We start from the raw sequence: 14,161 nt of genomic DNA, 5'->3' as shown, positions 1-14,161 counted from the left end.
GTTTAAATTTTCTATTAACCATGTTACTTGAACATGCTTTCATATCCCTTTTTATGGATTAGATGACTAAGCATGAATGTATTCACTAAGTATCTAGCATAAGTCTGTTTCTGAACTTGTTGTGATGACATGTAGCATGTTTGATCCTGTATGCTTCTACCATGTCTTGACTTCCCAATAGTTGCCTTAATTTGTTCTCATTCTGTTAAGTTCTGTTGCCAATTGATATGATCCCTTCTTGGGAAACTAGCATCTACACTTAGCATAATCTGAACCTTTTTCTTACTATGAGTTTGTGTACATCAATCTTGCAAACCTGTCTTGTTAGTATATATATTATGTGTTGAACTTGTTTTTCGGAAACTTTGTTAAGTCTGTTCTCAAAACCTAAGCATGTTCTACTACCTGTTCTATGTGCTCAACTTGAATCTGCTTGTATCCCTCATTGCTATCCCTTAACCTTAGTCTATTCCCTTACTGCCTGGTCTCTTTTGAGTTCTTATTCTTAGCCGGCTGAAATCCAAGACTACTTAGGTTCTATCATTTGAACTCCCTAGTGTGAATACTGCTCGGGGTCCAATTGAGACCCCTGTGAACTCTGACACACTAGGATTTGGTCATTAGTCTTTCTTTGAATTTCCCCTATCAACCTCCCTAGTGTGAGCACTGCCCTGGGTTCTTGAAGCCCTTGGGAACTCTGACACACTAGGGTCTTGATTCTATTTTCTCAACTCTGTTTTCTACCTACTGGATGAATCAATTGGTTTCTGGTTGCCTTATGTCAATGAAGATATAAATTTTGGGTTGTTGTGAACCATGGGAATGAAGGCCTTGCCTGGCTGGGAATATCTTTGGGCATGTTGTAGGCTCACTATAGTTGTTTTATTCTGTAATTTATGCCATTCATTAGGTCTGTAATAATGTTGTAATAACAATTGGGGTATTAGTAAAACTGGTAAAAGGGGGTTTATCTTAATACTTGCAATGAAATGGGTAGAGATCATGCCTATAGGTTCTCTACTTTGCTCAAATGTGTTCTGTTTTTACATGTTAAAAACCATGCCTATAGGATATTAAATGACCAATATCTCAATGTGCACATGCATTAGGCTGTATAGGATCCTGTTAATTTACATGTTACCTAATCTGCAATTTAGATACCATGCCAAGAGGATCTAAAATCAGTCTCAATTATGACTATAGAAATCTTGCCTATAGGGTCTAAACCAGTCTTAATTATTATCCTGCTCGTTTCTTTCAAGTGCTAATGTTGAACTTTCAACACTGTTTTGTTTCCACTATTAGAAAGCATGCCTATAGGATCAAACTGAGTAATTCTGAGTATCTTCAATAGTTATCACTGCCAACTACTGCATAAATCACCTAGATATCATGTCTATAGGTTTAATTGCTTATAATTTGTAATCAGCAGGCCGACTGTGTAGTCGCTTAGAAATTGTATCTAAAATGGCATCTTGCTCTGAAACTGCCTGCACGTTTGAATCCCAAGGTCACATAGAAACCATGTCTATAGTGCTTAATGGCTTTAACTTGTCTCAATTCTGAAACTGTCAAATGCCTAATTTGTTTGCGTGCATTTGTTGTCTAAGTGTGGAGGCTAACTTGAGCCATTAATTGCCTTCACATGAAATCCAACTTGTTTTGTATGTCGCCTAGTTTTATCATTTTGAGTAACCTAAGTTAAGTCTAGAACCACCCAAAATAGAGGTCCAAACGCCTCCAGGACCATAGGCACGGGACGGCTAGTGCACGCATAAGGCACGGTTTAGAATCAACCGGTGCACTTTAGGTAAAAACTTAAAGATAGTAATCGGATAGCAGGAGATGATAGTCTGTACCCGCTGAATAATACGAGTAACACCCCACCTCGAGGGAGTTACGAAGTATTATTTATGTTGCACGGGGTGATCCTTTAGGATAAAAAACTTAGGACCCCCTATCTTGTTTTTAAACCAATTATCTGTGTTTACTCAAGGACTTTCTAATAATGATATTTTTTAAACTTCTTATTTTTCTCTCTGACTATTTGACTAATTCATATAATTCAAGTTCGGCCAGGACCTATAGTTGTGGACCTCGAAGAGTACCTAACACCTTCTCTTCGAGGTAATTTGAGCCCTTACCCGATCTTTGGTGACGCAAACTGGTTAAACCAGAGTTATTTGCAAATAGGTTCCCTAATGCACCTCAAACCCGTTAGGTGGCGACTCTCTCTTTTAACACCTTCTTTTAAAAGAGTTGTCATGTGTCAAAACCCGATTTTGCGAGAAAAGAGGGGCACGACAGTAATAACTATCTCTTTATTATCCTTGTCTTTATTTTCAACGACACTAGCACTATCATTTGTCGCATCAGTCGGAGAAACATGATACATCGAATCATTAGGCAAATGGGTCTCAGTAGTCTCTGTTGTTAGCGTAAGCTCCTTGTGTGGTTCCTGGATAACATTTGGCTCGGGAATAACATCTTTAGACCAATAAGACAATTCATCGGACACCTTGCACACCTCATTGTTGTTGTTACATTCATATGGTTCAACCAAGTATTGTAGCAAAAGGGGTTCGACTTCCTCTTTGTCTTCATCCAAAACTGAATTACACATCTCCTCAAGTGTTGATAGTTTTGTTTCAGTATGGACAATAATTTTATTTTCGCTATTTGGCTTTTCCGCAAACACCTGGTGGGTAATGTTTAGGTTGGTGTTCTTTGAGTGCGCACTTCAGTATTAAGGCAAGGGAAAGTTGGCCATATTGCTCCATGACGGAATAGCAGTAGCCCATGCCGGATAAGCCTCCACTGTGGTAAGCTTTCGAAGAAAGGCTAAACGTCTGTCAGGTGTTTCCCGACTCCGAGCTCGGTAATGAATAAACAACTTTTCCACGAAATGGTCCCAATCCTCAAGATGTTTGTTTCGAACTAACCAACAATACCAATCCAAAGCCTCGCCATCCATATATAAGGAAGCCAATGATAATTTTTGATCTGGAAAAATGTTATAGCGAGTGAAATACCACTCTACCTGAAATACCCATGCCGCAGGGTCATCACCGTTGAATCTGGATATTTTTATCGATGATAGCTTCCATGGACGCATGCAACCCAGGGAGAGATTGAGGAGCAGTCCGAGTCATTTTTTCCACTAACTCCTATAACATACATCGCATCTCAGCTATATCCTTGGAAAAGGAATCCTTCACCTCCTTTGCAGATTCATCAACGAGAGCTTTGCGTTTTACTTTTTGGTCCACCATTGGAGAACTCTGGATGAAAGCACCAATGTAACAACTCCAAAATATAAATTATATTAAATGGCAGTAACTAACGATTACAACTTAAAGATGTAGAACAACATTAACGAAAATACAAAATAAAGAAGCTAAGTAAGATAGGAGAGATCCAAAGAAGGAGATGAGAAGTTAGACTTAGAATTGGGGATGCGAGGACCGAGGCATTTTAATGAACAATAATCGGCTCCTATTTTTGGCCTAAGGTACGGCTATTTATTAATTTCTCATACCTCACATGTTTCTAACCCGGGTCCCATAAATAAGTTTTTAAGTTTTCGTCCATGCCCTTCTAAATATTAACTACGTTCATAACATCCGTTTATTTACACAGTTTTATACGAAATTTACTCACTTTAGCTTGAAAAATGTAACAAGCCCTTAGTGACGTATGAGAGTCACATGTCTGCATTATCATTAGGAATAGGAATTAGGCTCAAAAGTGATATATCTGGAATTATATATAGTTGGCATAAACGTTAAAAGGTAATGTGTTCACAAATCTGAATAATTAGACATGTCGCATGCGGGTTTGAACCCAATAGCTTTAGTTCAAACCCTATATTTATTTTAAAAAATTTATTTAACATGTAAAAGTTATTAGTTTAGAACCGAGTATAAATAAAAAGATTAGAATTAAAATATGGGAATAATTAAAATTCATTTGGGTAAAATTTAGGAGAACAAAATGCATTAACTCTTCGGTCTCTTACGTACTAACATCGCGTTGAAGAACAATAACAAATAAAGATTGACTCGTTAGTAGAAGGGAGAGATCAAGTCAAGGCCCCATATATGATCAAATATCAGGACGTAAGTTAGTTTACGTAATCAAGTTGACGCTATAGCCAAAAATCAAAATATCATCACTGGAAAAAAGGGAATAAATAAGTAATAAAAACAAAAGAGTTTTGCTGAAAGTACTTCTTTGAATCCTTAAATAAAACGTCTAAGTCACCAATAATACTTTTGTTCTTTCTTCGTTTTCCTTTTGCGTTTTTCCCACTCTTAGTTGGAAATGGTGTTGATTATTCCACGGCTAATTAAGGTGTCACAAGCTATCAGTAATAAGAAATATTGAGGAAAAACCTGCCGTATCTCGCAACGCGCCAACATAATTTAGAGGAAGATAAAACTAAAGTAAGTTAAGCTGAAACTGATGGACAAGTTAGGAAAATAAAAGTCTGCTTTAGTTAAATGCTTTTAAGACGACCCGCTTGCAATTGAAAGAGTTGTCATTCTTGTAGTTGTGTTGACTTGAAGCTTTGTGAAGTCTGCACGAACAATAACCTTTAAGACCTTTAGCCCGTATTTAATGGCCGCAACAGGGTGTATGCTGATAACATACAACTCTTCACATGGCATTCTTGTATATAGAATTACTCTCGATCACTACAGGATATAAAGCTTTCGGTGATATTATTTTGTGGTAACCTCTTTAGTCCCCACCAAAAGTAATGCTATATGTCGCCGTTTGTAGTAGCGAGGTGCCTATAATTTATTTTGCGGCCTATTTATTTACTACTTATGGCGAGCTTAGTCGCCACAAAAGCTAATATTAATAAAGCAATGATAACATTGCAACATGGGCAGATTGCAATCGGCGAAATTTTTTCACAAAAAAAAAGAAAAGAAAATTCCAATTGGCCAATATTTTCTATGAAAAAAGTAGTACTTAATACTTTGAAAAGTAATGTACTTAACTTCAACAACTACTCTTAAAGCACTACAGGAAAGAAGGTTTTCAGTGATGAAATTTTGCAGCGACCTTTTTGGTCGCCATTAAAAGTAGTGCATACGTCGCGTGTGAGAGCAGCGACTTATCTATGTTGTGGCACTATTTGTGGCGACTAGAAGTCGCCACAAATGCTTCAACTCACCTCAAGTGGGCCGGTTCAGGATCGGGACCGCGGCCCATGTAGATAGTGGGCCTAAACGGGCTGAACCGTTTAAGACCGAGGGCGGTGGGCCTCGCAAGTGGGGCGGTTCTTAGCCTGAGGCCCGCGAGACCGGACCATTTGGGACCGGGATCGGACCGGTCCTAGCGGGCCTAAACGGTCCCAACGGCCATAATTTTAAAAAAAAAAAATTGCCCATTTGGGCATTTAAAATCTAGTCGTTTCCTCTGCCAAAATAGTCGTTGGCTATTTACAAAATAGCCATTTAACCCCATCTTTGTTTTAACCCCAAATTTTTTATAATTACACTTTTTTCCTATTTTTAACTATAAATACTCCATCATTCTTTTATTTTTCTCACAAAATCATCAATCTCTCTCAATCTCTCTTATATTATGATCCAAAAAAAGATCGGGAAGAGTTGGCAAAAATGGTTATTGTTATGTGCTTACCCTATAATTGATTTAACATCCTAAATTTTAATATTTAATATTTAATATCGAATATAGCTTATATATATATATATATACTATACTATATATACATCTTATATCAAATATAGCTTATATATATACTATACTATACTATACTATATATACATCTTAAGATATATATATATATATATATATATATATATATATATATATATATATATATATATATACTATACTATACTATATATACATGTTAAGTGTATCGAATATAGCTTATATATATATATACATATATAGTATTATAGTATAGTATAGTATAGTATAGTATAGTGTATATATATATTATAACGCATTGTTTTGAATATCTCATAATAATATTTTTGTCTTTAAATTTGAATTAAAAAATTTAGGTCACAATTCTATAATATAATTTACAAGGAATTGACTTAGATATTTTTATTACCATTTTTTTTCCTCTAATTTCTATAAAAAAAATTTAAAAAATAGAAAGTATTTGTTGGGCCCACTTAGGCCCGGAACCGGCCCACTTAACCCGGAACCGTTAGTTCGTGGTCCTGATCCCGTACCGGTTCCAACAAGAAGTCCGCGAAACTCGGAACCACTTAGGACCGGCCCACTTTGAACCGGGCCCACGAAGCCCACTTAGGACCGGACCCGACCCACGTACTACCCTTAGCTTTAACACACAGAACATGGGGTTTCATGTGACGATATTCTATGGCATCACTAGCCGCCACTAAAAGTAGTGCCATATGTCGCCAATTAGAAAGGCATCCTACCTAAAATCTATTTAAAGAAGCTTCAACTCACTTAGAGAATTGGGTTTTCAGTGACGATATTCTGTGGCAACATCATAGGTCGCCACCAAAAGTAGTGCCATGGTTGGATTAACTACCTACCTAAAATCTATTTTATGGCACTCTGTTTAGCTTTTGTGGCTACTTCTTATTGCCACAAAAGCTTGAAGCCAAGTAAATTATTCTTTAAATATTACTTCTCTCGTAGAAAATATTGGCTAATCAAAATTATTTTTATTTGACATATAATTTTTGTAATATTTTTTGCTAAAGTTTGTACCAATGTGCATGCCATGCATCCGCTTGTGGCAACTAATCTCGCCACAAAAAGGAAAACAAACGGGCCACAAATATATAGCAGTACTTTAATAGCGACTAAAAAAGGTTGCCACAGAGCGTGTCGCAAACCTTCCTGTAGTGCATTAACTAATAAACTGCATAATTAGCATAACAAACTGAACTAATTACAAATATATAGTTGCATAGGTGGATACCTCTCTTAGAAGCCTATACTCACATCATATATTGACAATAGTTTAAGCCCGAGGAAGACTTATGACCCCTCGATGAAAGGATCCATAAATCATTAGCAACTATCTTTATTGTATTGTTTCCACCTAAAATGGAATTATCATGATTATTGCACCTTTCAGCAATGAGTCAGTTCATACAAAACTCTAGAATTATGGGTTAAATTTTTTTTAAAATACAAATGATATATTTTAAACAAACCTCTAAACAGGGAAATACATCATTTTCTTTCATTCTTTGAATAAAACCTAAGAACTACATAAAAGAAAAGACGATAAAGAACTCCCCATGCCAACAGGATCACAATATCCAGCCATATATTCTCCTTTGTAATGTCCATAGAAAACAAAACATCTTCTCCAATCAATGTGCAATTTTGTGGCAAATCACCTCTAGAAATTGCAGTATTATGCAATGGACTAATCTTCACATCACCTAAAGGACCAGGTGAAAGATCTGCAAGATCACCATTGTAACAATGTTTTGTGCCTTTGAATTCATTAATCAGCAATGCTTCAAATGGATATTTGATTGCTGAAATGTAATGCAACCATCTCCAAACCAAAGGAATCTGAGTTCTCTTCAAGAAGAATCCACAAGTAAGGAAAAACAGAGCTGTTGTAGCTATAACAATCGCGTACCCCGTGATGTAACTTGGAACAAGTGCACTAACTAACATCACATATGCATTGCTAGTTATGAGTGAGGAGTAAAGTATAAGCCAAAAGCTAAGAATGCTGCTATTTAGGCGAAGAATGTATTGCGTTATGCCAGCAAATGTGAATCCTTGAATCGCGAAGAACGGGAGGTATACGATAAGGGAAGAAATGACATAAGAAGATGCCCTATAAGCGTTATGAGAAGTCTCGCGAATGAAGATGAATCTTTCTTGGATGAAAGTAGGAACAGCATCATTCGACGAGAAAAAGACTAGGCAAATGGTGAAAATGTAGAAGTTGAGGAGGTGATTGATTGTTTTGAAGTTAAAATGACTTAGCCTTTGGAAGAAGGAAGACAGGACAAGTCCCATGACTGTTAAAACAATTTCACGAGAGAGGAAGAGTTCAGGAGTGCGAATCACATTCAATGTGGTACGCCACGAGAGAACTAAAACTTCTCTAATCCATGGATTTGCAAATTTATGCCTATGAATTGGCTCATCAAGTACTTCTTGAATTTCAAGTACTTCTTCATAAGATGGATTATATGATGAGCGATCAATTCCTTCTCGTCCCGGGGTAAAGATTGCTGAAGCTGCTGGAGTTATAATATGACGTGAAGGTGTTTGTTGAGTCATTGAGAATTGACCTGAGGACATGCTTGATTTAAAACCAGAAAAAGGTGTTTGTGCTCCATTGTTATTCCATGTTGGTGGACGGCGAGGAGTTCCTTTAACACCATTGTATAGCCAAACTGAGAAATCTTTGTAGAAATGAGAAGCCAAACGTGGATGAATCCCACTCTGCATACTCATAGGTGTTTGTGGTACCTTCCGTTCCAACGAGTTATCAAAATCTTCCTCATCGTCCTCGTCATCATAACCATAATTATTAACATCAGATTCAGACTGATCTTTAGGATCTCTTTGGGAATTCATGTTTCCATTGGCCGAAAAATGAGAGCTGCGAAGGCTGATATGTTTGGTCCAGGGTGACTTGGCATAAGGAGTACGATGAGTTTTTGGCGTTTTTGGTGGTTTTCGGAGAGGGGTTTTTGCAGCTTGATCAGGTTTGATACCATCCCTTTGGTACAAGACAAGGGGATCAAGCCCAACAGTTGATTCGTCGTACTCTTTGATCACATCTAAGAGGTATTCTAAGCTGTTTTCACCATCTGGAACTGGCCTTGCAAAACCAGCTAGGAAAGCTGCTACTCCTGTTGGACTTCCTAAATATACAAGTCTCCCCCTGCATATTCACAGTGCAACTCTACTTTACATTAAAGTTCTTCAAATATACAAGTCTTGCAAAAACCAGCCAGAACTTAACTGTCTGCACCAATTCATCTCAAATAAATAGTACTTCCTCTATTTCATTTTATACCACAGGTGTTTGATTGGACACGGAGTTCAACAAGCAAGAAAGACTTTAGACATACAAAATAATTATCCTTAAACCTTATGATTTTAAACAATGTTATGACCATTTCTATGGCTAAAAGAGCATGCCATTACAGGTAAATTGAAAAGTTTAAAGTTAAATATCTTTCCAATATTAAAAGTTCCCTGCTTGATCAGATGGGAGGAACAAGCATTAAACATGTATATAGTGAAGAGAACAAAGCAACAGATAGTCTAGCAAAATAGAGCTTGAACCAGAAGGGAAATATTCAAATAGCCCACTTTAGTTCTCCGCTTTATTTTGTACAAGACTTAAAAGGAATGTTGTTCACTAGAATCACTCCTTTAATCATGTAACTTTTGCTATATATCTATTATATTATCATTAAAAGTCAAAACAAAATATAAAAGTGTGTCACTCTTTTATAAACAAATTAACATAAAAGGAATAAAAATATAAATTGAAGCAAAAAGACTAATAGTTCTTTTTCAACAGAGAAATATGTGTTTTAATGCTTGAGCATACTAAAACTAGCAAGGTCAATTAACGATGGACAAAAATAGTAGTACCTCGCAAGGACTGTGATTCGATCAAGGAGCATTTGGATTCTGTAAGAAGGCTGGTGGATGGTCATGAGGACTATGCTACCACTTCTAGCGATGTCTTTCACTTTCTCAACCACACTAAAAGCACTCGTAGAATCAAGACCTGATGTAGGTTCATCGAGAAACAACAGAGATGGCTTATGGATTATGTCAATCCCAATTGAGACTCTCCGACGTTCTCCCCCTGACACTCCTCTTCTTCCTTCATCTCCTATGTACGTGTGTGTTGCACTCTGCACAGACACATACTAATAAGTTTAACTTATATACACCGACAGTGTAAAATAATTTCTATATTATCAGGTCAGGTCATCTAAAGTGTAAAGCAAGTAACTTGCTGGATGTGAGGGTGAAAAATGAGGAAATTAGTGAGTCTTGACATACCGTTAGGCCTAATTGTTCGAGAAGTTCATGAACTCTTTTCTTCTTCTCGGCTCTAGATATTGAAGGTGGAAGCCTGACTTCAGCTGCAAACATGAACGTTTCGAAAACTGTCAACATAGGAAACAGCTGATCATCTTGCATTACATATGAGGAGATCATCTTCATGTAACTTGTTGTCACCTGCACATCATAATCAGCCGTTAGTACAAGAAATAGTCTAAACAGAAAAGAATTGGAGAACGAATTAAGAGAAGAAAAAAAGCAGTCCGGTGCACTATGCTCCCCTATGCGCGGATCTGGGCAGGATCACAAGTGTCTATTATTGTATGCAGCTTTACCTGCATTACTACAAGAGGTTATTTCCACGGCTTCAACCGGTGACCTCCTAGTAACATGGCAACAACTTTACCGGTTACTGAATTAAGAGAAAGTTACTGAATTGAAGACTTAACTGGTTTGCCATCAATTCTGACGGTTCCTTCAAGACTTCCACGAGCAATTCGACCAGCCAAAGCATCAAGAAAGGTAGATTTTCCAGCACCACTAGGTCCCATAATAGCCATTATTTCACCTCTCAAGGCTTGTCCAGATATATCATTAAGAAGATAAGCTTCCTTATTTATCCAAACACCATCTTTCTTTACTTTTTTGGTGACACTATAAGAAAGATTATTGAACTCAAGACCATGTCCTGGAATTAGCTTGCGAGTTGGCTGCCTCGCCAAATTACTACCATTGATCTTATTCAATTGTGCAGATTTGTCCAAGTCCAGCAAACTCTCTAAGCTCCTGTTCTTATCTGTCCGCTTAAACTTTGCCATTTGATTTTCTGAATTTACACTTATTTTACCCCTTCTCTTTCTGAACTTAGTTCATTAGTTGCTAAGCTCTCGTCAAGTTTTATATATGCAGGGGATCGAGAAATTAAGATTTGGACAAAAAATGGGACGGTTAAAACAAAAACAAATTGGAATTTAGTTGGTTGTGATATACAGCTGGTGCAAGAGAGATTGAAGGCGATAAGTTTTATACAAAGTTGTATTTTTCGTTTTTCTCTTTTTTGGCCTATGTCCTTTTTTCACTTTGGTTTTGTCGTTGGTTTGCTTTGATCATGTCGGAATGTCATGTTTTTGTCTAATAGTTTGTGGAGACAAATGTTCTTGTTTTGTTTTGAGTACTAGTATAAACACGGGAAAGTTTTCTTGTTTATGCAGAAGATCTATATGGTTACTCCATCATAGATGTGTTTGTAGCCATGGATATTTACAGTTTTAGTCACGGTCATATACAGAAAAAACAAAAACATTAAGTGGCTCAGTTTTTCGACAACGGTAATCTTGTCCTAAAGGTTGTGTGTGAGACAACTAAAATTGGGTTGCAACTTGCAAAATATTTTAAGTCAGCTGAGCTTGGTCACTGATAAATGTTGAAAAGGAATATTTTTGAGTATGTTTGCATGTCATTTTTTATGTGGGAGGTGGGAAATCACATGATTTTTGAAGTGAATTATACTTATTACGTGTTCTTGTGCGTAGAATTAAGTTCGGATAATCAAAAGAAGATAATTCGACAAGGAAAAATAGAAACAAAATCTGGATAGGTTCACTTATCCAAAGTAGGATTGATCCTCATACAAACGGCAAACCTTACTTCGTATAAGTACTTTCTTAAGCCACTTTTGGAAGGGGAAGACTTTTAGGGGGCTTGATCAAGAAGAAGGCTTATCCTTTATTTTATTTTTTTTCCATTGTTACGTTGGGATCGAGAAGAAAGATTCAACTTTACATTTTTTCCTCTGTCTTCCTATTTTTTTATTATTATGAATTCTAGTATTATACTTTTACATACTAGTATGAATATCTAAACTTCTAATCTAGGATTTAATAAAACCTCTTTGAGGATGATTTTTCGTTACTTTTAATATAATTTTGCAGTTAGATTTTTTAGATTTTTTTTACTTGTTCAACTACGTGATTATCTTTGTTGATTGAAGGGTCCTCAATTGATTGTGCCTACTTGTTATGTATTGCTTGGGAAAGGGTACATATTTAAGTAGTTGTTGAACAACATCGCTCCTAAGTCCTGACATATGTAAGGAATCAATACAGTGGGTTTAAAAGTAAGTTTAAGAATAACAACGCCTTGACGTGGTCATAGTGAGCGATAAGATAGTGTCAGCTAGCGTAGTTCGGGAGAATATGTATAGTAAATTATTTGTAATTGCTCGGGAGAGAATTACGATACCTGAAGTGCTCACGATCAGCAGAGAATGATTAGGCGAAATTATAGAAGACGTAGCGGGAAGAATTTCGACAATTGGGAAAATCATAACTTTAGGTCTCCTTAATCTTGTCTCAAATCCTTAGTCTCTTTAGTTGGTTACTGGTTTTTGATAGTTGTAATTAATTAGTTTAAAACAAGACTCTCAATCTTTATAACTTACAAATTGTTGGAACTTGTTTCTTATTAAACAATTATAGCGGAACCTTAATTTTCTATAAAATTCTACTCCGTACTTTAACCGGATTATATTTACAACTGTTTTAGTGGGCGTGATTAGTCAGTTACGTCAGTGATTTTAAACGCTTGATCAACTTTCACTTTGTTCCACCGGAGTACTTAACTATCTTTTTCTAATTAATTTTAATTAAATATCACGAAAATCATTAGTATTCTATTTTAACAAAAATGTTATTTAACGTTGCTATAAGAGAGATATTTTTGATGATATTTAGATAAAGTTAAATAACTATTTAATTATAAAAATTATTATAATAACTTTCTGTGATGTTAGGTAAATTATAAAAGTTAATTTAGTAATTTTGCAATAAAATATATATTATATCTACACCATATTAAAAGTATTAAGTTCTAACATAAAAAGTTAAATTACTTTTATACCCCTCTTATGTTAAAAACCTATTTACTATAATTAAAAAATTATTATAAGAAAAATCAAATTATGGTGGATGTCTACTCTTCCTCCATGATCTTCTCAAATGCTTAATGACATATTCAATGACATATTTCTATGCTTAATGACATATTCAATGACATATTTTTCTTCATTTTTCATGCCTATATAAAGGCCTTGTAATAGATAGGAAAATACACGCAATTGAAGAAGAAAATCTCTTCCTTCTCTCTATCTCCATTTCTTGTTCATGTTTTACTAAATTGCTTTTATTTCATAACAACATGTCTTGTTCATGTTTTACTAAGTTGCTTTTATTTTATAACACGTTATCAACACGAATTGCTCATTTCATAATCTTCTATGTCAAGACTATGTAAGTTATAAGCAGGCAATGAGATCAAGTACAATGAAAAATGTCTTGGATGATAATACAAAGATAAGTTTTACATCCATCTAAACTCATTCATATTTTCATATCTTTGCATTAACTTTATGTGCAGTGTTTAGTAAAAATATTTTTTTCAATTGTATCCAGTGAAATAAAGAACCGGAAAGGTATGTCTTTATTTGCTACATCTCTTATAGGACAAAGATAATATTCTAGCGTATATATATGTTCTGACCTTTTACATACTATGATAGATAATTATTAAGGTAATTTAGTAATAATATTTTTACCATCACATGATGTATTTCATTGAAAGTAAAATTATCAAATATGTAGGCGATTTTACAGTACCTTACAAATTTGGCATTCGAATATACAATCAATATAAACTCAATATAGTTATAATTTATAATAGTCACAGTTATGCATTAAGCCTTAAATATTTTTGCTGGAAACATAAGGCTCATTCCTCCGTATTGGATTTTGTTTTGGTGAAGTTCTCATAGTCTTTGAAATATAAGTGGTTATAGGTTATCTGCACCTTTTCCCTAATTAATTTATTAAAATGTAAAAGTGATTGTATCATTTGAAAATAAAATGACATATATCCTAACTAGCATTTTTGTTGCAGAGGAATTATTTCAAGATTGAAATAGTTATATATGTCTTCTTGAAAGTTAATTTACTTATGCCTATAATTATGAAGTAATAATATTTTAAAGGCTCGAGTGCGAGTCCTAGTGAATTTTGGCCCATTATGCCAAAGTTTGAGGGTAAGACAATGGGTTCATGTCCCAACGCACTATGTTGATGAAAAGATG

The 14,161-nt window shown here is 35.4% G+C and overlaps 1 protein-coding gene across 2 annotated transcripts; it reads right to left on the bottom strand.

The window, feature by feature from the left end:
- Positions 1-7,119: 7,119 nt before the first annotated feature.
- On the bottom strand, positions 7,120-11,037 carry LOC104104293 (ABC transporter G family member STR). Of its 2 annotated transcripts, none has more exons than XM_009612339.4 (4): positions 10,488-11,037; positions 10,036-10,215; positions 9,616-9,884; positions 7,120-8,893 (listed from the first exon to the last, which is right to left on the bottom strand). In XM_009612339.4, the coding sequence occupies exons 1-4, from the start codon at positions 10,854-10,856 to the stop codon at positions 7,207-7,209; spliced, it is 2,505 nt and encodes an 834-aa protein (XP_009610634.1). In that variant the 5' UTR covers positions 10,857-11,037; the 3' UTR covers positions 7,120-7,206. The 2 variants fall into 2 exon arrangements, with proteins under 2 accessions (XP_009610634.1, XP_009610636.1); XM_009612341.4 differs by having other exon boundaries at positions 10,036-10,373; positions 10,488-10,624.
- Between the last annotated feature and the right edge of the window lie 3,124 nt (positions 11,038-14,161).

The sequence above is a fragment of the Nicotiana tomentosiformis genome, chromosome 1 (assembly GCF_000390325.3).
Source record: "Nicotiana tomentosiformis chromosome 1, ASM39032v3, whole genome shotgun sequence".
In the NCBI taxonomy this organism is placed as follows: Eukaryota; Viridiplantae; Streptophyta; class Magnoliopsida; order Solanales; family Solanaceae; genus Nicotiana; species Nicotiana tomentosiformis.
Note: the sequence above shows the minus strand (reverse complement) of the source record. Positions and strands in the feature narration are given on the sequence as shown.

Excerpts from the sequence above, each read along its gene's own strand:
- LOC104104293 (XM_009612339.4), bottom strand. The coding sequence starts at position 10,856 with ATGGCAAAGTTTAAGCGGACAGATAAGAACAGGAGCTTAGAGAGTTTG. Across the intron at positions 10,216-10,487 it reads TCAGAATTGATGGCAAACCA|GTGACAACAAGTTACATGAA; the intron begins GTTAAGTCTTCA and ends TATGATGTGCAG. Across the intron at positions 8,894-9,615 it reads CGAATCACAGTCCTTGCGAG|GGGGAGACTTGTATATTTAG; the intron begins GTACTACTATTT and ends GTGAATATGCAG.